We start from the raw sequence: 27,962 nt of genomic DNA on the forward strand, positions 1-27,962 counted from the left end.
GAAGTTGGAGCAGTGCAAGGTCTCCAACATCCACCAGCTCCATGATGTAGTCATGGAGGAGTGGAAGAGGATTCCAGTGGCAACCTGTGAAGCTCTAGTGAACTCCATGCCCAAGAGAGTTAAGGCAGTGCTGGACACACAAAATATTGACACTTTGGGCACAAATCGGCCATTTTCACTTAGGGGTGTACTCACTTTTGTTGTCAGTGGTTTAGACATTAATGGCGGTGTTATTTTGAGGGAACACCAAATTTACACAGTTATACAAGCTGTACACCGACTACTTTACATCGTGTCAGATCTTCAGTGAAAGAAATAGAATAAATTATTTACAAAAATGCGAGGGGTGGACTCACTTTTGTCAGATACTGTATGTTGACAGGAATGATGGTTACACATTGTCATTTGGTTCCAAACAAAAAAGATAGACATTTCAATTTGTAACATTGTAAACCCCGACAATTATATAATTTACATTTATTTTAGACACCACATGCAGATTTCTGTACATAGAAACGCAAATCATGACAATAAAAAGAGTTCTGGCTTTATTTAACATCTTTTAAAATACAAATGTATAAAAACACTGGTAGCTATCCATTCAGATTTGAAGCCTTAAATTAAAGAAAAAAACAAAACAAAAACTGGAATGTACTGTGTGTATCTCCGACTTAGTCCTTGTTGTTCACCCACAGAATAGAGGTTTCTAAAGGCAGATTCTCTGGGATATTACAATGACACAACAATGGAAAATATTAAAATGACCTTTTTTTATATATTTAGTGGTATTGTATAGTAAACGACAAGTTGATGTTTAACACAAAAAAAAATGACAGTACCATAGCCGCTTGCTTACTATAGTGAACAGCACCAGTTTAGTTTTATAGGTTTTATTGTAAAATTAGAGTTTTTTTTCCTAAATTGTAACATGGTTAATAAGCGCATTTCTTGGAATCTGAGTTCAACACTGTTTTTCAGACAAATATTTTAGCCGTTCTTTTTTAGAATTTTTTAAATCCCACAGTACGGTATATGTGTTTATTGTACATGAAACACATTGTAAGATATTGGAAGCACAACGATCCATTATTTCAGGAATGGTCTTAACAGTAGAGCATGATTTGCAGACAACAGTATTCACAGACGCACAGAAAAGCATGAACACTTGTGGTGCATGGAGCATTTTCTCCATGAAGTGCAGCTCAAGCATGATTTGTTTTTGTCTTCTCACTTTACCACGCTTGACCAGCAAGTGGCGCTGTTGAGCCAAGTAATCTGGATGCAGTTTGCACTGCCTCCCTGACTGAAGACATCCTGGACTAAAAAATATACAGCTCTGATTTTTTTTTTCATGTTCTGTTACATGGTCAATATAGGACAGTTACAGGCCACCACATGAAGAACGTACCACAGAAATACGGAGTGGTTTTAGATGATTAATAACCAGATGCTATGACCTGATTCTACTTACTGTCTAACAGTACACCGCCCTGCATGTATTAAACATAGAATGAGCTAATGTTGTATTCATGTAGATTTACTATGAAACGAGAAGCTTTGGTAATGTACCCTGTGAAGAAACAGACGCCAAAAGAAAGGTTGCTTCACACAGGCACAAAACAGCGTCCAAGCAAACCATTTTCCAGTACTAGCATGGGATTCAAAAATATACTTAGGGAACAATGTACCATTGAACTGCTCGTCTTCAACGTCACAGCCATTCCTCCTTTAAGACATGTACCCTGTATGCCAATGAACTCATTGACAAACTATGATACCAGTCATATAGTTTAAAGTGTAATCACAGTGCCATCTTCCTCAACACCTCCCTTGGGCATCACCAAGCTGTTCCTTGGGTCAGCCTTTAAACTGCTCAAGATTTTGTGAATACTTCCATTACTCTCCCGGCCAGAATGGTTAAGAGCCAAGTCTCTTTCCAATCGGTGGCTGAGGCTGCTGCCATTGATTCGGGAAAGGCTGCCGGAGGGTAGGCTGTGAGATTTGGGAATATTGCGTGTCTCAAGGCTACCTTCAATGACAATATCAGCATCATCGTCACTCTCCATGTCATCAGGGTTAAAATTCTGTAATAGATGAGCAGATGGTAGGCTATGGTGGCTAGCTGTGCTGTCTGTCGATTGCCCAGAGCTGCCAGACATCCGGCTACTACGGATAACATTGTTTCTTTGGTTTGCAGGTTTAACAGTAATAATGAGATTGTGGCTATTAGCAATCATCATATCTGTGACCTGGTCAAGAGTCTTTCCAGCTACCTCAATGCCATTGACTTCTAGAACCTCATCATTCACAGCTAGCAGCCCAGTGCTCTCCGCCAATCCACCGGGAACCATCCGAGAAATGAATATCCCTGGTACTTTCTCCAATCCATGAGGGGTAACTCTGACGCTGGTTCCATCACGAATATAGAATCCCAGAGGTTTTTCACATCCATGCCTGTACAATCTCACACGTCTATGTGTCTCAGGAAGTATGTCCACATCAATGATGGAGGAGACAGGTCTAAAGTCGTGAGGCATGCTAATGTTGATATGAGGTTTCTTATGGCGAAGGCTGTCATTCCGTAACGCCACCAAAGCATTCTTCTTCTTTCTGTTCAATGTTGCAGACCCAAAGGTGCTGTAGTCGACTTCTTCTGCAAAAAGATGGGAAAATTGTTCAGAAAGACTAACAAAACATTGTAATAAAAATCTGCAATATTGACCTAGTCTGCTGCCAAGGGCCTGAAGGTAGAATTTGGAACACAATTAGGGATCATTGTGGTCCTAGCAATATGTCATAATTTAAAGGGGTTATCTGGGAATTGCTATTGATGACCTATTCTCTGGATAGGTCATCAATATCAGATCGGTGGGGGAGTGATACCAGAGACCACCTGCCGATCAGCTATTAGAGACTAAGCACTCCATTAGCTTCTCCCTAGGCCAAGTGACATCACTCTACATCAGTCACATGGCATAGTGCACCTCAGCCCCATTCAAGTCAATGGGGCTGAGCTGCAATACTAAGCACACCCGCTATACGATGTATGGCGCTGTGCTTGGAAAGCTGCAAGCGCTCGGGTGATCCTATCGGCTCCCTGAAACAGCGGATCAGCTGGCGATAGGTCATCATGATCTTTACCCGGACTACACCTTTAATTATGGGAATACCCCCAAGGTCGACCAACAGAATTATAGTGGCAAGGAAAGATATCCACATGATCAGGAGAAACATAATGCTATTATAAACCACATTTATGTTAAGAAAATAGATACTGCAAGAGACAGGGAAAATACAAAGCTGAGAAAGGTTGGCAGAACAGATTAGAACGTCACTGCAAGCAGAGATTTTATCAGTACGTCTGTCAGGTTCAGTCATGTCACAAGCACAAAGAGACCACAACATGGATTAGCAAATCCACAAAGGCATGCCAGCACATAAAATGCAAGGAATCAAAAGGAGTCATGGAATGAAAGATGCATTGAGGACGTTTAACTACTAGGATATAACAGACTATGGCTTAAAGGGGTTCTCCGGGAATTAAGGAAATGAAAATACTTAGGGTACTTTCACACTAGCGGTTTTCTTTTCCGGTATTGAGTTCCATCCTAGGGGCTCAATACCGGAAAAACTGATCAGTTTTATTCTAATGCATTCTGAATGGAGAGCAATCCGTTCGGTATGCATCAGGATGTCTTCAGTTCAGTCACTGTACGGTTTTTGGAAAGAGAAACTGCTGCGGTACTTTCTCAGTCTAAGATTTCGGAACACTTGCCGATATTATTTTACATTGAAATGCATTAATGCAGGATCTGGCCCTAAGTGTTCCGGAAAAACGGATCCGGTTTTGCGGTCTGCGCAGACCTTTAAAAATGTGAAAAAGATAAATACCGGATCTGTTTTTCCGGACGACAACCGGAGAGACGGATCCGGTATTGCAATACATTTGTGAGACGGATCCGCATCCGGATCAGTCTACAAATGGTATCCGTTTGCATAGAAATTGCAGGATCCGGCAGGCAGTTCCGGCAACGCTAGCGTGAAAGTACCCTAAAATATTAATTTATTATAAATACATTCCCATATACCTTTCATTAGTTATAATGGGCCGTTTTGTCTGGGCAGCAATCAGGGGAAATAAAATGGCCGTCCTATTAGTACACACAAAACCTGTCCTAAATCATACAACAGGACAAGATGCAGTCTGCATCTTTTGCGGCCCTATTGAAATGAATGGGTCCGCAAAATTGCAGCCGTCTGAATGAGCCCTTAGGGTGTATGCACAGTGTGCATATTAGGCGTGGATTTTCATTCAGAAAATCCACAGCATTAGGCCTCATGCACACAACTGTGCTGTTTTTTGCAGTCCGCAAAACGGACAAGAATAGGACATGCTATTTTTTTTTTGCGGGGCCTCGGAACGGAGCAACGGATATGGACAGCACACTGAGTGCTGTCCGCATCTTTTGCGGCCCCATTGAAGTGGATGGGTCCGCACCCAAGGCCGCAAAAACTGCGGCTCGGATGCGGACCCGAACCCGAACCGTCGTGTGCATGAGGCCTAATACAGTACCAGCAAAGTGAAAGATTTCCCCAATCTCATATACACAATGCGTGTTTTGTAAGTGTGGAAATGAACCTGTGGCACAGGTTTTAACATCCACAGCAGGTCAATTGTTTGCACGGATCCGTGGCTCCCATCCTCAGATGCCCAATGTACTTCTGCTACACTTCTTTACATGCAGCTTTCAGGGCATATGTTTCACTGCACACTCCCTAGGAAGCTTTGACCAAAAGCTGCATATAAAGAAGCGAAGCAGGAGTACATTAGGTATGCACAGGATGCTTCCATCGGCATCTGCGCAGTCCAGATGATAAGGTAAGACAACACAGATGAAAGAGTTGTATGACACCAAGTATGCGCAGGACACTTCCTTCGAGTAACATGAAGAACGGGAGAGCGCACTGCTAAACAGGTGGGTGAAGCTAGACATCCTATGTATGTCATATGAACAGGTTGAGAAAAGCACAACCCCTGTTTACATCTGAGGATGTGAGCAAAAAAACAAGCTACATAACAGGAATCGGGAAGTAAGGTAATTTATGCAATGCAAGCAGTACATAACATACAGTAAGGTAACAAAATACTATAAAAGTGAACAACTTCAAAGGTTTTTGCATCTAGACATCTGCTAGACTACACAGTAATACAGTTGTCTGCATAAAGGATTGACAGTCTACTAGCAAGGATACAACTTGGGCCCATCTGAGGTCCTGCTTGATACAACCACACATCTATCCACCCAGAACCGGAGGTCCATGTACTGTCAACCAGTTTTTGAGTACATTTTTCATTTGTTTTCTAACATTGTATTACCAGAGAAGACCACATCCCCGGATTACACTGCCTAACTACCTATTGAAGTCCTGTCAACTCTCTTGACCTATCAAATTTTAGGTCATGGCTGCAGCCAATGATTGGTTGAGCAGGCACTCCAAGCCATTTCCTGCGTGTTGAGCTGGGACCAGGAAGCAGTGAGGACCGAGCAACATCAGAATGGCAGCGATGAGGTATCGGAGAGGGTGAGTAATATTTTTTTTTTTCTACTCTTTCTGGCCCTTTTTTTTTTATTTTATCCCGTCAGAACACATTAGACGCAGGGGCTTAAATCCCTAAAGAACAAAAAGATTGGGCAAGTTGAAGTCCAACTGCCTGAGCCTTCCCTAACATCTGCCAACAGGGAGAGTTAGGAGGCCTACTACACATTAGGTGGTTGGCTGGTCCGGTTGACATCAATGTAAATGATGTCAACCGGACCAGCCAACCACCTAATGTGTAGTAGGCCAGCTAACTCTCCCTGTTGGCATTTGTTAGGGAAGGCTCAGGCAGTTGGATTTCAACTTGCCCAATCTTGGCCTCCTTTTATCATCATTTTGATGACTACGGATATATGGACAGCAGGCTGGCTCAGTGCTTAGCACCATCGTCTTAAAACACTTGATCAAGGACATCTGCATGGAGCTTGTATGTTCTCCCACAAATTGAAAATCGCCCAGTGAGGTTGTGCAGCCCGTTTGTATTGATGACCTATTCTCAGGATCAGCCGTTTGAAGAGGAGGCGGCGCTCCATTCGAACACTACTTCCTGTTCGTAACACCGCCTGTAGTCTTGGAATCTAGTATGATTACAAGTTCTCGCTCCATTCACTTGAATGGAGCGAGTACTTGTATTTGCACTATACGCTGCTGCTGTAAGGGAGATGACACGTAGTGTAATAAAGAGGAACAGTTGATCGGGTGTCAGACCCCCGCCGATCAATATAAAACCTCTGCACTACCCCTTTAAGATTGTGAGCACAATTGGAGAAAGGCACTGTTGTGAAAAGGTACAAACTTTGAAAAGTGCTGCAGATATGCTGTAAATATAAAAATCAATAGTGAATAATGGGCTTAGTATATATAGTTTATTTAAGATGTAATCTCACGCTGATGGTTGAGGAACAGCCATATGGTCATAGAATATGTAAGTGCACAGTTCTGGACCAACAAACTACAGTGGGAAGTGCTGCTCCTTTCAAGCTGCCAGATGCAAAATCCCATTACATTGCCAGATACGTTTCTATAAACAGAATGTCAGGTTCTTACAGGGACACGTGGTCTCACAACCGCACACTGCTCTATGTACCTTCCTTAGGGAACCAAACAACTCTAATTGACAGCTCTGGAATATACTTCAAAGGCTCAACAGCACCAAAGAAAAAGGAAAATCTCTTCAGACAGCTTAGGAGTCAGGCCAATAGAGATGTGTCATCCCTTTAAACTACAAATGGCTGGGCAGTGTCAACATTAGACACAACTTCTCCCCATAGTCATTTTAAACAATGTATTATTTAGACCATTGGGAATTATCAGCACCTCACACATGCAGCGTCTTTAACAGAAGCAATTTACAAGGGAAGCCCGTAATGTTTAAAGCTTTACATCAGACCATTAATATTTCTACAGTTCATGGTAGACATAATTAAAGACTTGGTTTAACTGTGAGATTCAAGCACATCCTGTTAAGATACGTATAAAATACTGTACTTCCTGCTTCATAAGACACAGTTTTTCCGGGGAAAAATGGCAGTGCGTCTTATAAAGCAAATAGTATTGAGCGCTTTCATTTCAGATCAGCCACTGTAGGTTTGGTAGATGCGGGATGCACACGGATGTGTGTTCTAGACTCCTGTATTAGTGGGGGTACTGGCTCTCCTTAACCTCTCCTACCCCGGCCCAGTTTTCACCTTCCTGTCATTTTTGGCAAATCTGACATGGGTCACTTCATGTGGTAATAACTTTGCAAAGCTTTGACTTATCTAAGCCATTCTGAGTGTCTTCTTGTGACACATTGGACAGTGGTAAATTTGAGTCGATATATTTCACCTTTATTTATAAAACAAAATGTACCCAAAATTCGCTATTTTAAAAATGTCAATTTCTCTGCTTTTAAAACATTCAAATCATTCAGAATCAAGGCCAAAAAATTGATAACTATAAAGGATCCTTCAAATGTGAGTCCAAACGCTGTTTATGCTGTCGGAGCATCTCTGACAACTTGAACCTAGTAATTGTCTCCCATACCAGAGAATCCATTTCTCTTAAACACCACATGAATTGCAACTCCAAATACGTTATCTACATGGTGGAGTGCCCTTGTGGTTTACAGTATATTGGCAGAACACCACAAACCTTTAAGGGAAAGACTCAATAACCACCGTTCTAACATCCAACGACAATATCTGAAACACAGGGTATCTAAACATTTCTCAGAAGCACACGCAGGTAACTTTACGGGCCTGAAACGGACTCCTATAGATCTGATCCCACAATCATATTCCCAGCTGTGCAGACGAGAAGTGTACTGGATTTATCGGTTCAATACACTCTCCCCCTTTGGTTTAAATGAAACCCTGGAGTACAGTCACTATTAAATTAATAGGAAATGACTCAAATTCCGTCGAATGGGAACAAGAGTAACAGGGGGGTCACCCATTATATCTCGACGTTCTGTCAAAAGGAGGGCTAAACCATGACAACATAGTTGTGAACTAGGTTCCTTCTGTACTTAAAACTTTGTATTATATTATCCATAATTGATACTTTTTGATTCAATGGATCATTCCATATTTCAAATTCAACACCGGACGGTTCTCTCATCTTCCTACTGTATATATTTTTTTCCATGACGGAACTTTCAACGTTCACATATGTATATACCCTCTCAAAAATGAGATAGGACTTTTAGTGTTTATATATCTATAATGTGTCTATATACAGTTTGACCGACATTTCTATGAGCAACACTTGGGCTTGTCCGAAGTCCCATGGTGATAGGGGGGTCTTTTACGATGGCCCCTTCCCCCTCCCCTTTTCCTCTAAAGCAAAAAAAAATATTTTGTACAGTCCTGATCAAAAGTTTAAGACCACTTGAAAAATGGCAAAAAATCATATTTTACATTGTTGGATCTTAACAAGGTTCCAAGTAGAGCTTCAACATGCACCAAGAAGAAATAAGAGTGAGACCAAAAAAATTTTGAGCATTCAATTTATTGAAAATAACAATTAAACTGAAACAGGCTGTTTTTCAGCTGATCTAAATTTTAGGACCACATGCCTTTAAAAGGCCAAATCTGTGCAAAGATGTGGATTCATTGTCATTTTCTGTCAGGTAGTCACACGTTGTGATGGCAAAGGCAAAAAAACTCTCCCTTTTTTAACGTGGTTGGGTTGTTGAACTGCATAAGCAGGGTCTCTCACAGCTGCTGAGGTGGGACGCAGTAAGACAGTCATTTGGAATTTCTTAAATGATCCCGAGGGTTATGGAACAAAAAAGTCAAGTGGAAGACCCAAAAAAAATGTAATCAGCACTGAGCCGGAGGATCCAATTGGCTGTCCGTCAAGACACTGGACGATCCTCGACCCAAATTAAGGCCCTTACTGGTGCTGACTGCAGTCCCATAACCATCAGACGGCATCTGAGACTGAAGGGCTTCAAAAACAAAAAACGTCTTCAAAGACCTAGTCTCCTTGAACGCCACAGAACTGCTCGTTTGGACTTTGCAAGAGAGCACCAAACATGGGACATTCAAAAGGTGGAAGAAAGTTTTATTCTCTGACGAGAATTTTTTTTACCTTGATGGTCCTGATGGTTTCCAACGTTACTGGCATGACAAGCAGATCCCCATCTGAGATGTTTTCTAAAAAATGTTTTGTCTCACTCTCATTTCTTCTTGTTGCATGTTGAAGCTCTACTTGGAACCTTGTTGAGATCCAGCCATGCTAAATATGATTTTTTTTGCGATTTTTCAAGTGGTCTTAAACTTTTGATCAGGACTGTATTTAATAATTTTATACAATTCTCTCACTTAATGTTATTTGTCATGTTTATGTCTCATTACGGGACAGGGAGCCCCGAGACTTTTTTATAACGATGTGCCTTTGTATTTTTCTCATATTTATTTATTATTATTATTATTATTATTATTATTATTGCTTTTATGGAAAGTTCCTCTATATTATTATTTGTGCCGGTTTTAAAGCCCCCTTTAATGAAAACCAATGTTGCATTATAGATGGGATGCGTTCCACTTCTGGAATGCATACTCAGCTCCTATGGTCACATGACCGGAAGCAGACCTCAGATACGGAACACTCAATGATTCTCCAGGCAGTGGCGCGAATGTTATGCGTTCCACCGGGGGGCAACGCACGTCTTGTCTGTATGGCCATGTGACCGGAAGCACATTGGGGTCCTGGCGTCAAGTGTCTTGTGCTTTATCTTGCGCCGCCGAGTAAAAATATATGCGTATGTACGCTCCTGATCAAAGTGTAATATTACATTAGTAATATCTTTATACACAGTTTTTTATCTGTATACGTTTTTAAGAAAATCTGCGATAGTGGCACCTCTAGCCTAATCCTATATAAAAACACTAATTGAAATTGGTGTCACGTGGATTAAAGGAAGCCAAGTTGTATATTCACCGTAGCACTTTTCTATATTACTATTCACCATTTGGCGCTCCACTGTTCCTTTTTTCATGTCCTCATCATTTGTCACGGCTCCTTTAGTGTGAGCAGCCTCATGATCTTGTCCTTCCTCTCGGTTCTATTTTTGAAATCCCCTGGCGCCTCTCTTCCTATTTCTATCTTTTCCTCTTCACCCATCCGTCTATACCTTTACTAACACCCCCCCCCCCCCTCTTTCTTACATAGACCTATTCTCCAAGTCTATTCCTTCCTATTATTTGTCTAATCTACTAACCCACTCCATTCTATAATTTACACTCCCTTTTTTTTGCCTATATCTTTTGCTTTTAACACATAATTAGACCTCATAAAATAGTTGTAATTTTTTACATTTCCCATGTCTACTTTATGCTGCCATCATTTTGTAAATGTAAATTTTATTTTTTTTAGAATGTTAGAAGGCTTAGAACTTTAGAAGCAATTCTTAAAATCTTTAAGAAAATTTCCAAAACCTACTTTTTAAAGGAACAGTTCAGTTATGTAGTCACTTTGTGTGGCTTACATGGTAAAAATCATCCATAAATGGCTCCATTTTAGAAACTACACCCCTCAAGTTATTCAAAACTTATTTTACAAACTTTGCTAACCCTCTAGGTGTTCCGCAAGAATTAAAGGAAAACGGAAATGAAACTTCCAAATTTCACTTTTTTCTTGGCAGATTTTCCATTTTTTTATTCATTTTTTTCTATAACAAAGCAAGGTTAACAGCCAAACAAAACTCAAAACCTATTGCCCTGATTCTGCAAGTTACAGAAACTCCCCACATGTGGTCGTAACATGCTGTAACGGCACACGGCAGGGAGCAGAAGGAAAGGAGCGCCATATGGTTTTTGAAGGGCAGATTTTGCTGGACTGGTTTTTAGGCACCATGTCACATTTGATGACCCCCTGATGCACCCTACAGTAGAAATTCCCAAAAAGTCACCCTATTTTGGATACGGTATCTGTTTTATTGGTACTACTATGGGGTAAATATGATTTTCGATCGCTCTATATTAAGCTGAGGCAAGGTAACCCAAAAATGGCTGTTCTGGCAGTTTTAATTTTTTTGCTTTTTACAATGTTCACCTGACAGGTTAGATCAAGCATGCTCAACCTACGGCCCTCCAGCTGTTGCAAAACTACAACTCCCAGCATGCCCGAACAGCCTTCAGCCATCAGCCTACAGCAGCGCATTGTGGGAGTTGTAGTTTCACAACAGCTGGAGGGCCGCAGGTTGAGCATGCCTGGGTTAGATCAACGATACGAAATATGTCTGTCTTTTTTTTGTTTCAGTTTTACATAAAGCATTTTTGAAAACAAAAATCATGTTTTTGTTTCTCCCTTTTCTGAAAGCCATATTTTTTTTTTAACATTTTTAGGCCGATCGTCATGTTTGCTTTTTTTGCGGGAAGAGTTCACATTTTTTATTGGTACCATTTTTGGGTACATATGATTTTTTTGATCACTCAACATTACATTTTATGGGGCAAGATGACCACAAAATTGGTTATTTTGGCCCAGTTTTTATTTTACAGCATTCACCTTGGGTTAGATCATGTGATATTTTTATAGAGCAGGTTGTTACAGATGCGGCGATACCTGATGTGTACTTTTTTAAAAATCCATTTAAGTTTTAGACAAAAGCATTTTTGAAAGAAAAAATTGTTTCAGTGTCTGCTTTTTCTGAAAGCCATAGTTTATTTTATTTTTTTGGGCGATTGTCTTCTGTAGGGGCTAATTTTTTTGGGATGAGGTGACAGTTTGGTACAATTTTGGGGTACATATTACTTTTTGATTGCTTGGGATTAAACTTTTTGTGTTGTAAGGTGACAAAATTTTCTTTTTTTTTTACAACATTCAACTGAGCGGGTAGGTCATGTGATTATTTATATTTTGTATTTTTTTTTTTACTGGAATTTTTTTTATTTATTATGAAAACCCCCTTTTTAAAAAAAATAAAAAATTGTCCTACTGTGGGAATTCAACTTTTGGGGGTCTGACCCCTTCTGCAATGCATTACAGTACATGTGTATTGTAATGCATTGCCTGTCAGTGTATTACCAGTGCAATGCACTGACAGTTGCCAAGCTGCAAAGAGGTATCTCCCAGAGAAAGAGAACGGTTTTCTTATTGGAAGTGACTCCCTATGAGTCAATGTTTAACTTTTTAACAAACCTTGAAACAAGATAAAAGAAAATGGCCAAGCCATATATCCATCCGCGGACAGCTGTTTCATGGTCACTTGCCCCTCATCCCTACAGATTAGGATTCTGGTTCGTGGAGTTATTTATGACTACAGAGTACCCCCTCCTAAGCCGCGTAAGAAGTACTGTACCCTGAAACAGCTGTCTGCGGATAGATATATGGCTACTTTCCCTTGTCATGTTACAAGGCTTGTTGAAACACTGGCTCATAGGGAGCCCTAGTAAGATGGTTCTCTATTGTCTGGGAGATATCGCTTTCCATACACTCCTATATAACAGGGTTACATAGTATGAACAGATAGTCAGCCATCAACTCGGTGACTAGAAAATAGTCCTTGGTGATTCGGTCTGTGTTATTAGAAGGTGCTACCAGCCAGAGCTGAATGCATGGAGGACAGTCTACAACTTATGGCCAATGTCAGTGCAATACCCAGTGTGTGGATAAGGGTACTTTCACACTTGCGTTTTTCTTTTCCGGCACTGAGTTCCGTCCTAGCGGCTCTATACCAGAAAAGAACTGATCAGTTTTATCCCCATGCATTCTGAATGGAGAGCAATCCGTTCAGGATGTCTTCAGTTCAGTCTTTTTGACGGATCCGGTATTGCAATGCATTTTTCAGACTGATCAGGATCCTGATAAGTCTTAAAAATGCCTGATCAGTCAGAAAAAAATTACATGCGTTTGCATACAGGCAACGGAACTGCCTGCCGGAAGCAAACAACGCAAGTGTGAAAATACCCTAAATCATATTGTATTACGTGTTGTGGATGTCACACATGAACTAAAAAAAAAAAAAAAAAAAAATAGCACATGAAATTCCAAGGGGATTCTCCATGATTAGAAACAATACCACAACTGCTAAGTGGATGAAATACTGTGGAAATGTAACACTCAGGCAGACTGTGCACTGAGCCAAAGTGAAATATTGGTAAGTGTAGGCTTATTAAAAGGGAATCTAATCTTTAAAGCAGGGGTCTCAAACATACTGCCCATGGTCCCCATGCAGCCTCCCCCTGAGGCAATCATCAACGTTCACTTCAAGCTGCGCAGTCGCACAGGCGGGAAATCTGTCTAGAAGTTGCTATTCCTGGTGGTATTCCCTTTAGAAGGGGTTTTCTCACTTAAAGGGGTTATCCCATCATAATGATCACTGTTAAATCTGTTAATGATAAGACAGTGATCATTTTTGTAAATATACTTTATTAACAAATTCCCACCGATTAGGAGAAAATTCATCCCCACTTACCTTATTGTTGTGACTCGGTCTCCCCTGGTTACGACCACCGCTCTTCCGCAAAATCCCGATGGTCGTGCTTGCCCAGAAGACTTCTTCTTTTCTCCCGGCCGGGCCACTCGCTGTCCTGAACGCGCACGCTGCCGCGCATGCGCGACGGTGACTTCTTCCCGGCCAGAATAGTACAGAGCTGCGAACGCGCACGCCGGCTCTGTACTATACTGGGAAGAAATAAGTCACATTGCGCATGCGCGGCAGCGTGCGCGTTCAGTCCAGCGCGCGGCCCGGCCGGGAGAAGACTTCAATCAAGATGAAGCCCGCCCCCAGCCAGAATCCAGGAAGTGAACGCGCGGTGGCAGCAGGTAAGTATGAAACTGCTAAGTGGGATAACCCCTTTAATTAAATGGCATTTATCATGTAGAGAAAGTTAATACACTTACTAACGTATTGTTGCTATCCATATTGCCTCCTTTGCTGGCCAAATTAATTTTTCGATCACATTATATACTGATCGTTTCCATGGTTACAGACCACCCTACAATCCAGCAGAGGTGGGCGCGCTTGTACAATATACGAACTCTTAGCACCCCTGGCGTTTAGGCAGGCATTGCAGCCCCTTCGTTATTTCCACTGCACATCATCTACTTCGTAGCACCTCTGCAGGGTATTGCTGCTTCCCCAGGCTAGCCATCAGTATTGTGAACCCGGAAAAAACAAACTTTAACCTCTACCAAACGGCCTCTAGTAAATGAATGTTTGGTCAATCCTGTGTATGTGGAGGGAATCCATCCCTCTCTGCTCAGTTTTAGGTATGAGTGGGTGCCATTAGCTGACTGGAGAACACATACATGAATAATGCCTGGCTGAGACCTACCTTACTGGTTTCCCCAGCTACACAATAAAAGGGAAGATTAGCAGCTTCTCTCCTACGCACACTTTCATATTTCCTTACAAAGACTAACAACCTAGTATTAATGTAATTTTAAAGAAGCTCAGGTAAATAATTTATTGCCTCGCAATTCTGAAATCTGACTGTGCAACCAGATAATGATCTTTCCATTATTCTTTCTGCTGAGAGTTCTAATTTAGGCATAAGAGATGCCTCTTCCATTGATTATTGCAGTAAACATTATTTAGATCATTGACAAATTTCTACGACACAGTAAAAAGCAAGTCCCATTCTTGCTTGGTTCAGGACCCTGTGGCTGATCTCCAACAATAGCATGAGTGAGGACGGTCAAATGATGTGATAGGCAAACTGCGGCTCTCCAGCTGTTGCAAAACTACAACTCCCACCATGCCCTGCTGTAGGCTGAAAGCTGTAGGCAGTCTTTGCATGCTGGGAGTTGTAGTTCTGCAACAGCTGGAGAGCCGCAGTTTGCCTATTACTGTGTTAGAGCCTTTCTCCCCACTAAACTAATTACAGAGCTGCACGTGTATGTGGCCAATATAAAGTACACCACTGAAGCTGATGCTCACAGGCTGGAGAGTACTGCACATGATCCATCCCACCATCATATCATATGTGCCCAACTAGCAAAGGGGAGGCATATGGAAGGTATTACAGAGGAGCATATTGAATAAACCTTCATTTTCTCTTTAATTCTCGCTCCCCATGAATAAAAGGTATGTTTACAAATGTGTTTTACAACCTCTACTGTAATTAATTCAATGGTGAAACCGTTACAATATTTTCTTAGAGAACCAATATCAATACAGTTCTTGTCCACACAATACTAGCCATACCGATAGCACATTGTGTGCTGTCCAGATCCTCTGCAACTCCGCAAAAAATGAATGGTTCAGCATCTCAACTGCAAAAATGCGGATCAGATGCAGACCCAAAATATGGTTGTGCGCATGGGCCCTTAAACAACTACTATTAGTCATAATCGTCAGATATACTCTCACGTGGCAGATTTGTTACATAAATTTCTTCAACTGAAAACCAATTAGTCTAAATAGGGGTTGTTTATGCAGAAAGTGCATGGGACAGTCATATACATTTCTTCAACAAACCTGCTATACATATATGCTAAGTTCCCTGTAGGTTGAGAGGTGGGGCCTCCATGAATCAAACTTGCTTGACTGGATTAAGATCTGGTCAAGCCAAAAACCTTGAATCCTTCATAATGTTCTCAAACAATTCCTTAATTTTTGTAGGGTAAAAAGAGAGGTACACTTGGTCTACAGCAATGTTTAGGTAAGATGTATTTATCAAAGTAAGGCTACTTTCACACCTGCGTTCAGGTGTCCGATTGTGAGCTCCGTTTGAAGGGGCTCACGAGCGGTCCCGAACGCATCCGTCTGGCCCCAATGCATTCTCAGTGGAGGCGGATCCACTGAGAATGCATCCGCCTGCCAGCGTTCAGCCTCCGCTCCGCTCAGTGAGCGGACACCTGAACGCTGCTTGCAGCGTTCGGGTGTCCGCCTGGCCGTGCAGAGGCGAGCGGATCCGTCCAGACTTATGATGAAAGTCAATAGGGACGGATCCGCTTGAAGATGACACCATATGGCTCAATCTTCAAGCGGATCCGTCCCCCATTGACTTTCAATGTAAAGTCTGAACGGATCCGCTCAGGCTACTTTCACACTTAGAAATTTTTCTAAGTAATAATGCAGACGGATCCGTTCTGAACGGATGCAAACGTCTGCATTATAGGAGCGGATCCGTCTGATGAAACATCAGACGGATCCGCTCCGAACGCTAGTGTGAAAGTAGCCTAACATCACTATGAATGCCAGGACTAAGAACATTTCCCAAAGCATCGCACTGCCTTTGCCGACTTGCCTTCTTCCCATAGTGCAAGCTGGTGCCATCTCTTCCCCAGGTAAGTGACACACATGCACATAATATAATACAGAATGCACCAAACCACACCATCGTCTTCTATTTCTCCACGCTTCAGTTCTGATGTTCACATGCCCATTGCAAGAGCTTTAAGTGGTGGACAGGGGTCATCATGGGCACTGTAACCAGTCACCCCATACACATCAAACTGTGAAGATTTCTGTGTCCCGACATTTTTGCTTGGTGGACAAGACTTTGTCATCAGTCACCAGTTGTCCTTCCATGGTCCACCTTTGGTAATTACTAACTACTGCACACCAGGAACACCTCCCAGAAGACGTGCCATTTTTGGAGAAGATCTAACCACTAAAATGTGGCTTTTGTCAAAGTTGCTCAGATCCTTATGCTTGCTCATTTCTCATGCTTCCAAAACATCAACTTCAAAAACTAACTGTTCATTTGTTGCCTAATACATCCCGCCCCATGACAAGTGCCACTGTGACAACATAATAAAATGTCATTCACTATGTTTTAACTGATTGGTATATAAAACAGGTATCCTTGTAGTTTCCTCCAGAAGTAGGAAGATACCACAGAATCATCAGAAACTAACGGCTAGAAAATAGCTCCTGCTGGGGTTTCTTCTTGACCATTTGCCAAGAGCACTACCAGGAACCTTGCTGCATCTTCTCAAACAGCACTGCAGATTTGTTAGCAGTCTGGATTGTAAACCTCCTACGTTCACCAAATGCCCCGTTTACTTTAGACCATTTAAAGTGCAATATAAAATAACAGTTAACAGCTCATTTATATCTCCAGTTTTAGCAAACACAGTCAGTGGAAAAAGCTTTGGGGAAATGATGCAATGTTGTGAGCCAGATCATAAGGGTTCCCACACTTCCCAGCACAACGCTGGCACCTGCTCAACTGAATTAAATGCTTGAGGCAGGTTTCCAGCTGGCTTTCTGCACAACTGGAATTCCATGCAGCCTCAGCCACACAGCACAGTAGCCTTGTGACAGGCCTAGAGCAATGCATCACCGGTATGAGGAACCCACCCGAGACCTGCAAGTGGTTGTGTGCGTATTCTATGTTCAAATAGTTTTTATTAGGTTATCAGACGTGTCTCATATCTGCATTGAAATACACAAAGGCTATACAGAACAAGGTATTCCTGCACAGTGGTGTGTACATCTGTTGCAGAAGGCAAAACAAAAGTAAAGCAACAAAACAAGGTATAACAAGCCAGATTTTTGTATAAGGTCCATACCTGAGCTGTGAGTGTTAGAGATAGATATAGCAAGTCCAGGACAATGAAGGTGGGTTAGCCCATAGATCCGTATGTACTCTTGAACCACAGATGCCATGTATGGTGTAGAGAGTTAAAAGACATGATGGAGGGAGTTAGAGCTCTCTCATATTGGCATGTAGTAGTGATGGTAGATAGCACCTCTTCTACTGATTGAGCGGTTTGTTCTTTCCAGTGTCTAGTAATTACCAACTTAGCGATTACTAAAATCCTACCCCTCTTCGGGATTTTGTCCAGTTCTAAAAATAACAATGCCATTTGTGCAGAGTTGTGTAATGTAAATCCCAGGATCGAGGATAGAATACAAATTCTACCCAATATTTCTTAAGTTTGGGGCAGGACCATAGGATATGCATCAGTGTTCCTACCTGGCCACATTGTCTCCAGCACATTGGAGAGGTCGTAGGATATATCCTATGAAGTTAAACAGGGGTCATTGCCGCTTTGCGCACTACATTTACAGGCCAAGTTGACTGTCCGCAGAGCAGACATCCACTGCTTTGCTTCAAAGGTACGCCCCAGATCCCTTTCCCACTGCATGTATGGTCGAGATTTACAAAAGGAAGTGTGGGAGTCAATTAAGCCATATATATGTCACATGATCTTCGTCCTGTTTCGGAGGATTGGCAATATTTCTGGATGTCCTGCACTAATTACCGGGTGTTTATTGTTGAGAAAGTGCCTTATTCGCAAATATAAAAAAAAATCTGCATTAGGTAAAGATTTTTTATTTTTTTTTGTTCAAAGGTAAGTAGCGATCCATCAGTGTATAACTGAGAGACCTGTGTAATGCCTTTCTCCACCAATCTCAAGATTTCTAGATCCTGGATATGAATACTCAGGTATTGCAGGGGTACTGTTTCCAAGGATAGCTGAGACTCCCCTGAGGTTTTTTAAATAAAAGTCCCTCAAACATTGTAATGTCAGTGACTTGCGACTTTTTTCTAAATGAGTCCAATTTGTAACATCCCCCCTTTTCCATCTAGAGATCATCTCTATTTGTATAGCCATGTAGTATGCCTTAACCTTAGGTACTCTAATGCCTCCGAACAGTTTATGTTTAGTAAGTAGTGATTACGCTATTCTAGGTTTACGGCCTGCCTACATAAATTGTGAAATACAGTATTGGATATCTGTGAAAAATCTGTCAGGGACCTGACATTTTGAAATCTGTGACTCTGCCTATCCATAATATTTAAAATTTGGATAGTCACGAGGTTTCTTCTCGTATGGCTGATAGCATGGGAAGATAGTTATATTTATATAGTTGGCCAAATAAGGGAGAAATGTTAGTGCCGAGATATCTAATTCTATCAGCCAGTCTATCTGCCAGGCTTGTGATTTAGATGTGTTGAGCTTATATAAAGATATTTGTTCGAATTGTCGGATCCAATCCAGTGCCCTGGCCAGTGAACACTCGGGATCAGATAGGGTCAATATCACATCATCCGCGTAAGGAGATAGTGTGTTCACGGTTACCTATTTGTATACCTTTTACGTCCGGATCTGCCCGAAGAAGGGCAGCCAGTGGTTCCATGCACAATACAAATATCAACAGGGAAAGAGGGTAGCCTTGGCGAGTGCCATTGGTGATATTAAAACTGTTCGATAGGGTTCCATTTGTCAATACCCTGGTTGAAGGGGCTGAGTTTAGGGCCTTTATGGCCTGTAATATCCCGCCCCTGAGACCAAACTGTTCAAGGACCGAGAAGGCATATGACCACCCAATGCGGTCGAACGCCTTCTCGGCATCCAGTGACACCAACTCCAACATTAGGCGTGGCCAAAAAAACTGTTTGGAACATTCTTAAAAAGAAGGAACGCACCGGTGAGCTCAGCAACACCAAAAGACCTGGAAGACCACGGAAAACAACTGTGGTGGATGACCGAATAATTATTTCCCTGGTGAAAAAAAAACACCCTTCACAACAGTTGGCCAGATCAAGAACACTCTCCAGGAGGTAGGTGTATTTGTGTCAAAGTCAACAAAATCAAGAGAAGACTTCACCAGAGTGAATACAGAGGGTTCACCACAAGATGTAAACCATTGGTGAGCCTCAAAAACAGGGAGGCCAGATTAGAGTTTGTCAAACGACATCTAAAAAAAGCCTTCACAGTTTTGGAACAACATCCTATGGACAGATGAGACCAAGATCAACTTGTACCAAAGTGATGGGAAGAGAAGAGTATGGAGAAGGAAAGGAACTGCTCATGATCCTAAGCATACCAAGTCATCAGTAAATCATGGTGGTGGTGGTAGTGTCATGGCGTCGGCATGTATGGCTGCCAATGGAACTGGTTCTCTTGTATTTATTGATGATGTGACTGCTGACAAAAGCAGCAGGATAATTTCTGAACTGTTTCGGGCAATAATATCTGCTCATATTCAGCCAAATGCTTCAGAACTCATTGGACGGTGCTTCACAGTGCAGATGGACAATGAGCCAAAGCATACAGCAAAAGCAACCAAAGAGTTTAAGGGAAAGAAGTGGAATGTTACGCAATGGCCAAGTCAATCACCTGACCTGAATCCGATTGAGCATGCATTTCACTTGCTGAAGACAAAACTGAAGGGAAAATGCCCCAAGAACAAGCAGGAACTGAAGACAGTTGCAGTAGAGGCCTAGCAGAGCATCACCAGGGATGAAACCCAGCGTCTGGTGATGTCTATGCGTTCCAGACTTCAGGCTGTAATTGACTGCAAAGGATTTGCAACCAAGTAATAAAAAGTGAAAGTTTGACTTATGATTATTATGTCCCATTACTTTTGGTCTGTTAACAAGTGGGAGGCACATATGCAAACTGTTGTAATTCCTACACCGTTCACCTCATTTGGATGTAAATACCCTCAAATTAAAGCTGACTGTCTGCAGTTAAAGCACATCTTGTTTGTTTCATTTAAAATAGATGGTTGTGGTTTATAGAGCCAAAAATGTTAGAATTGTGTAGATGTCCCAATATTTATGGACCTGATTGTAGGCTCTCTGTCTACAAGAGCTTCCCCATGGACATGACATGGATGCACAGCGGGAAGGGGTAGTTGTGTCTAGACTTGGATTCAGTATACAGTTAAAATCTCCAAGAATGAGAAGTTTGTCTTGCTTCACAGTGTGTATGTGTTTGAGCATTTTTTTGCAGAACCGAACCCGCCGTCTATTTGGAGCATATATCACAGCTAAGGTGTAAATGGCATTATTGATGGAACAACCAATATCACATATCTGCCCTGAGCATCAATGTGCTGAAAAGCCACCGTGTTTCTAATTGCAAGTAAGACCCCTCTAGACTTAGAGACAAAGTGAGATTTGGAACACCTCTGGTAACACACGGTGCCTAACTCAGTGCGCGTCTTTGGAAATAATATGGGTTTCTAGTGCACAAAAAATGTCGCATTTCAGATTTAGAGCTTCAGACCACATCTGCCCTCTTTTGTGAGGGTTATTAAACCCATTGACATTTAAAGATGCTATGCGCAATACCATAGTGGCGTAGTAAGGAAATGATGGCTTAACAACAAAACATTGATTAAAACAACAAACATGGCAAAAAATGTTGCGGTATCGCCAGTTTGTCAAGTAGGGTATAATCCCGTCTTGGAAAGACAACAGGTTATCAAAACTTATCCTATAAATCGGATGGTTCGAGTCCCTCTGTTCAATTGCCATCCTATAAGATTTGGGGGAAAGTTCTGCCTAAGCTGGATCAGGATCACACCGGCTAGCACCAAAGAGAAAAAAGAACAACTGTGCTATTCAAACAAGCTAGCTTGATACTGTACACCAGTCCGGAGTGGCATGTGGAGGAGGAGATCTCCGCCTTGGGTCCATTGAGGTCTTGATCTGTAGCTTGTAGAGAAGAGCAGCTCCCTCTGCCGGGGACTTGGATCAGATGCAGGTTGTTGTTGTGTTTGATGAGCAAGTGTGTAGGAAATCCCCAACGGTACAAAATATGGTGCTCTTTCAATACCGCAGTAATCGGTGCAAATTCTCTGCGAAGCCACAGGGTCGTTGCAGACAGATCAGAATAAAGTGTGACCATATGATATGGTTCGGGCAAGGGGACATGCTTCCTTGCTGCCTGGAGCAGTTGCTCCTTGATATGAAAAAAAGTGCACTCGGTCTGCAAGGTGTTTGGGTTTCGCCAATCTGTGGATCCTGTCTATGATGAGGTTGGCATTGTGGCAAAAGAGCTTTGATGATAGACTGTAAATAGGCCTAGAGATCTGATGGTAATATAGTCTCAGGGATCCCTCTCAGTTTGACATTGTTACGGTGCGACCTGTCTTTTAGGTCAGCCATCTTTGTTTGCAGCATTTTAAGTTCACTCTCTAGGCCATAGTGAGCATCAATTAAATTGTGTGAGGAGACTAGTTCCCCCATCTTTGTTTCCACATGGTTAACTCTATTTTCTACCTCTTTGACCGCTTCATTGATCGGTGTTATAAGCTCCTTCATTGTCGCATGTAAGGAGTGTCTAAGGGCTTGCAGCATGGCCTTAAAGGGAACCTGTCACTGGGATTTTGTGTATAGAGCTGAGGACATTGGTTGCTAGATGGCCACTAGCACATCTGGAATATCCAGTCCCCATAGCTCTGTGTGCTTTTATTGTGTAAAAAAATGATTTGATACATATGCAAATTAACATAAGAGTCATATCTTACTTGTGTGACCAGAGAAGAGTCATATTTTCAAGCTCTGACTCATCTCAGGTTAATTTGCATATGTATCCAATCGTTTTTTTTACACAATAAAAGCACACAGAGCTATGGGGACTGGGTATTGCGGATGTGCTAGTGGCCATCTAGCAACCCATGTCCTCAGCTCTGTACACAAAATCCCGGTGACAGGTTCCAGTGAAAGTTCAGTAACTGCCTTCTCTGACACAGGCAGGTTGTCCAATGTGATAGAGGAATCAGAGTCGCAGGTAGCGGGGGAGGGGAACTCACCCCGAGATCCCGGTCGGTTCTATGTTGCAGCGCAGGTCTTGGGGCTTTAAAGTAATCAGCTGTTCACGTCCCGCATGGCACGGATCAGACCCAATATGGCCGCTGCCACGTGCTGTAGACTCGCCGGGCGAGCTTGATGAGAGGCCCCTTAGGGTTTTTTCTCTTCTGCAGGTATTCGGAGGTTCCGACCCGCTGCCACGTCGTGGCGGAAGGTGAATTTCACCCTCGTTCGCCGCTGGAGCCGATTCAGACGTCAGGGAAGAAGGAGGAGAGTCCGCGCCTGCCCGCTCCAAGTCCTGATGCTGGGATTAGTACAAATCTGATATTTTCTTCGGACCTGTAGTGTTCTTCCTTCTTTTAGGCATCCTGGGTGATAGTAAAGCCACAAATGGTTGAGAGTGCTAGTCAGGGAGAGCTGCAAGCTCAAGCGGCCATCTTCCTCACGCGCAGGCCACGCCCGCTTGTGTGCGTATTCCAATTCTGGTCTCCATATGATAAGAGGAGAAAAAGCATAAAAACCTCCCCCATTGACTTCAGTATCTGAATGTTATTATCTACATGTGTCATTCAAGCATGATCATTAATGGAGATCATGGGGTACCACGGGTGATCACAGGGTATTCTGTACTGATTTGCAGGGTAAAATCTGCAGAAGATTGTATTCAGATTGTGCACTGGAGAAACACTGCAACTAGAAGCGAATGATGCAAGTAATCAAGTAATAGGTTTGCCATCACTGCTTGTCAGTAGTCATTTCTGAATGACCCAGAAACAAACCATTGTGTAGAAATCCTGCATAGACTACACGTGTAAGGCTAGGGCTACACGACGACATGTGTTGCGTGACAATTTTTATAATGATAGTCTATGGTGTCGCACTGCAACATGACAGTCCAAAAAAATCCATCCAAGATGGATTTTTCTGCGACTGTCACAGTGCGACACCATAGACTATCAACATAAAAATTGTCGCGTTACATTGGTGCGACATCAATGTCGCGCGACACATGTTGCAGTGTAGTTGTGCCCTATGTGTCGCGCGACAATACATATAGTCCTAGCCTAACTTTTGCTGGTAGCCAACCCAGAGGGCGAGGCTTAACCCCTTAAATATCTGCCTACTTTTGGCCTTAAAGGGCCGTGTCAAGATAGGTCATCAATATCAGATTGGCTGGGGTCTGACTCCTGACACCGCCACTGATCAGCTGTTTGAAGAGGCCGCGGTGCAGGTGCAGGCACTGTGTCCTCAATGTTACATACGCTGTCTAACTCGTAGCAGCAGTGCAGTGTACTTACATTTTCCCTCCCATTCAAGTGAGTAGGATGAACAGCTGTAATTGCACCGCCACTAGACAGCATGCATGAAAACACTGAAGAGGACGCAGCATTTTTGGGAACATATAATTTATTGATTAGAGTTAATATTTTTTGTGGTGGAATGCAAAAAAAAACAAACAAAAAAAATATGGGAGTTGGAATATTGAATGAAACTATAAATGTGTGACTAATTGTTGCAAATATTAATATCAATTTGGGTCTGGCTCCCCCTGGTGATTCCTGTATATGTGTGTGCAGATCTGTGTCTTGTCAACTAGGTCCTTTGAAGTTTCCTTCTGGCCAGTTACATCCCAGCAACCAGATAAGACAGAGCTGGCATCAGAAAAGAAAGTCATGAATCGAATAAACTACAAACAGACCCGCACAGTGACAGAGAATGGGGGCATGGATATAGAAAGGAAAAGTTGAAAAGATATGAAAAACAAGTGCTGGGGGTCATTTCTTGGGGCTCACTGGAAGTAAAGGTTTCACCTGGTCTCTGCCTGGCCCCAGATCATATGGCCATCTACATGAGTTTTATATACATAAGCATTGTGAGACTTTTCTTCATATTAAACCCCTTTTAATAAGTTGTCTTGTGTTCTTGAACAAATCCACATGCTAAGCTTGGAGCACATGAAGACATGTTTAGATGATAGTAAGATAGCAGGGAGTAACTGAAGGATTCCTGTAAGGTCTTGGAAACAAACTGCAGAGGTGGCAGTTTTGGAGTGTCAGTAGTGGGTGAGGTATTACTGGGTTATATTAATTATTTAGCTAGATAAGGTCTTTTTCTATTCTACTGCCACACCTACACACCCACACACCACCTGAACTCCAGCAAGGGTGATCATGACAGTAATGATGATATATGTAAGTGATGATGATAGTAGAGGGAAAGGATGTTTATTGGGGAAAACTGTACACTGTAGATGCCCTGGTTGCTACTGACCGTGGCATCCAAGGGGTTAAACTGCCAGGGTTGGAGCTCCCTCTGATCTCAGCCGTTGCGACAGGAACCTGGCTGTGTATTATAGTAACAGTATCCACACAATCAGAGAGATGTAATAGGCACTGGACCTGTGAGGACTCTTAGGCTGGGTTCACACTTGAGCGTTTTACAGCGCGTTCAAACGCGCTGTAAAACGCTCAACACATAAAAAAAAACAATGCTTCCCTATGGCCCCGGTTCTCACTTGAGCGTTTTACAGCGCGTTTAACCCCTTAAGGACCTAGGACGTACCGGTACGCCCTATTTCCCGAGTCCTTAAGGACCCAGGACGTACCGGTACGTCCTGACTTAAAATCTGTATTCCGGCGCCCCAGGGGTTAATTGGAACGGGATTTCGGCTGAAATCATTCAGCCGGCATCCCGTAACAATGCAGGGGGGGGTCATTTGACCCCCCCGTATCGGCGATCGCAGCAAACCGCAGGTCAATTCAGACCTGCGGTTTGCTGCGCTTTTTGCAGTTTCTGATCGCCGCGGTCCCTGACCGCGGGGATCAGAAACTTTAGAGTGGCTAAAATCATTATTTTTCACCCCCCCCTGCACCCCTGCACGATTTTATGCCGGAGGGTGGTGCGGGGGGGGTGTCGCAGGCGGTGGGGGCGTTGCGGGAGGCGGGCGGTGCGGCAGGCGGGATCGCGATCCCCCGCCCGCCTCCCCATGAACGATCGTTGGCTTCTAGTGGGTATACCAGGGTGCCAGCACATTGCTGGCACCCTGGTATAAACGGCTGACATCTGTGAAGATGTCAGCCGTTTAACCCTTTCCATACCGCGGTCCGTACGGACCGCTGTATGGAAAAAGTTAACTGTCATCGGTCAGGGAGCTCCCTCCCTCTCCATCGGGGGGCTGCTGTGGCTTTGCAGCCCCCCGATGGAGAGGGAGAGAGCCCCCAGAGAGCCCCCCTCAGCCCCGTCCTTACCCTTCCCCGTCTGCGAAGTTCTGAGCAGACGGGGAGGGTTCCCATGGCAACAGGACGCCTGCTCAGGCGTCCTGCTGTCCATGGTGCTGAACAGATCTATGCTAAAAGCACAGATCTGTTCAGTGTAAGTAAAATACAGTACAGAACAATATATATTGTTCTGTACTGTATTATACAGACACCAGACCCACTGGATCTTCAAGAACCAAGTGGGTCTGGGTCACAAAAATGTAAAAAAAAGTGAAAAAAGTTAAGATAAAAAAAAAAACATTTATCACTGAATAAAAATTAAAAAAATAAAATAAACTACACATATTAGGTATCGCCGCGTCCGTAACGACCTGATCTATAAAATGGTCATGTTACTTTCCCCGCACGGTGAACGCCATAAAAATAAAAAAATAAAAACTATGAGAAAATTGAAATTTTGCCCACCTTACTTCCCAAAAAAAGTAATAAAAGTGATCAAAAAAGTCGCATGTACGCCAAAATAGTACCAATCAAACCGTCATCTCATCCCGCAAAAAATGAGACCCTACTCAAGATAATCGCCCCCAAAAGCTGAAAAAACTATGGCTCTTAGACTATGGAGACACTAAAACATGATTTTTTTTTTTTCAAAAATGAACTCATTCTGTAAAACTTACATAAATAAAAAAAAAGTATACATATTAGGTATTGCCGCGTCCGTATCGACCGGCTCTATAAAAATATCACATGACCTAACCCCTCAGATGACCACCGTAAAAAAATAAAAATAAAAACAGTGTAAAAAAAGCCATTTTTTGCCATCTTACGTCACAAAAAGTGTAATAGCAAGCGATCAAAAAATCATATGCACCCCAAAATAGTGCCAATCAAACCGTCATCTCATCCCGCAAAAAATGAGACCCTACTCAAGATAATCGCCCAAAAACTGAAAAAACTATGGCTCTTAGAATATGGAGACACTAAAACATTTTTTTGGTTTTAAAAATGAAGTTATTGTATAAAACTTACATAAATAAAAAAAAATGGATACATATTAGGTATCGCCGCGTCCGTGACAACCTGCTCTATAAAAATACCACATAATCTAACCTGTCAGATGAATGTTGTAAATAACAAAAAAAAAAAACGTGCCAAAAAAGCTATTTCTTGTTACCTTGCTGCACAAAAAGTGTAATATAGAGCAACCAAAAATCATATGTACCCTAAACTAGTACCAACAAAACTGCCACCCTATCCCGTAGTTTCTAAAATGGGGTCACTTTTTTGGAGTTTCTACTCTAGGGGTGCATCAGGGGGGCTTCAAATGGGACATGGTGTCAAAAAAAACAGTCCAGCAAAACCTGCCTTCCAAAAACCTTATGGAATTCCTTTCCTTCTGCGCCCTGCCGTGTGCCCGTACAGCGGTTTACGACCACATATGGGGTGTTTCTGTAAACTACAGAATTAGGGCCATAAATATTGAGTTTTGTTTGGCTGTTAACCCTTGCTTTGTAACTGGAAAAAAAATATTAAAATGGAAAATCTGCCAAAAATGTGAAATTTTGAAATTGTGTCTCTATTTTCCATTAAATCTTGTGCAACACCTAAAGGGTTAACAAAGTTTGTAAAATCAGTTTTGAATAGCTTGAGGGGTGTAGTTTCTTAGATGGGGTCACTTTTATGGAGTTTCTACTCTAGGGGTGCATCAGGGGGGCTTCAAATGGGACATGGTGTCAAAAAACCAGTCCAGCAAAATCTGGCTTCCAAAAACCAAACCGCGCACCTTTCACTCTACGCCCTACTGTGTGCCCGTACAGTAGTTTACGGCCACATATGGGGTGTTTCTGTAAACGGCAGAGTCAGGGCAATAAAGTTACAGTCTTGTTTGGCTGTTAACCCTTGGTTTGTTAGTGGAAAAAATGGGTTAAAATTGAAAATTAGGCAAAAAAATGAAATTCTCAAATTTCATCCCCATTTGCCAATAACTCTTGTGCAACACCTAAAGGGTTAACGACGTATGTAAAATCAGTTTTGAATACCTTGAGGGGTGTAGTTTCTTAGATGGGGTCACTTTTAGGGAGTTTCTCCTCTTGGGGTGCATCAGGGGGCTTCAAATGGGACATGGTGTCAAAAAACCAGTCCATAAAAATCAGCCTTCCAAAAACCATATGGTGCACCTTTCACTCTACGCCCCGCTGTGTGGCCGTAC

At 42.4% G+C, this 27,962-nt stretch overlaps 1 protein-coding gene across 1 annotated transcript in view; it reads right to left on the reverse strand.

Moving 5' to 3' along the window:
* Positions 1–257: 257 nt before the first annotated feature.
* Positions 258–27,962, reverse strand: part of PARD6G (par-6 family cell polarity regulator gamma) — a 102,062-nt gene continuing 74,357 nt past the window's right edge. The window contains exon 3 of the mRNA XM_040433521.1: positions 258–2,653. Within this exon, the coding sequence (XP_040289455.1) occupies positions 1,791–2,653 (863 nt within the window). The 3' untranslated portion in view covers positions 258–1,790. The remainder of the gene's footprint in view (positions 2,654–27,962) is intronic.

The sequence above is a fragment of the Bufo bufo genome, chromosome 5, assembly GCF_905171765.1.
Source record: "Bufo bufo chromosome 5, aBufBuf1.1, whole genome shotgun sequence".
Lineage (NCBI taxonomy): Eukaryota > Metazoa > Chordata > Amphibia > Anura > Bufonidae > Bufo > Bufo bufo.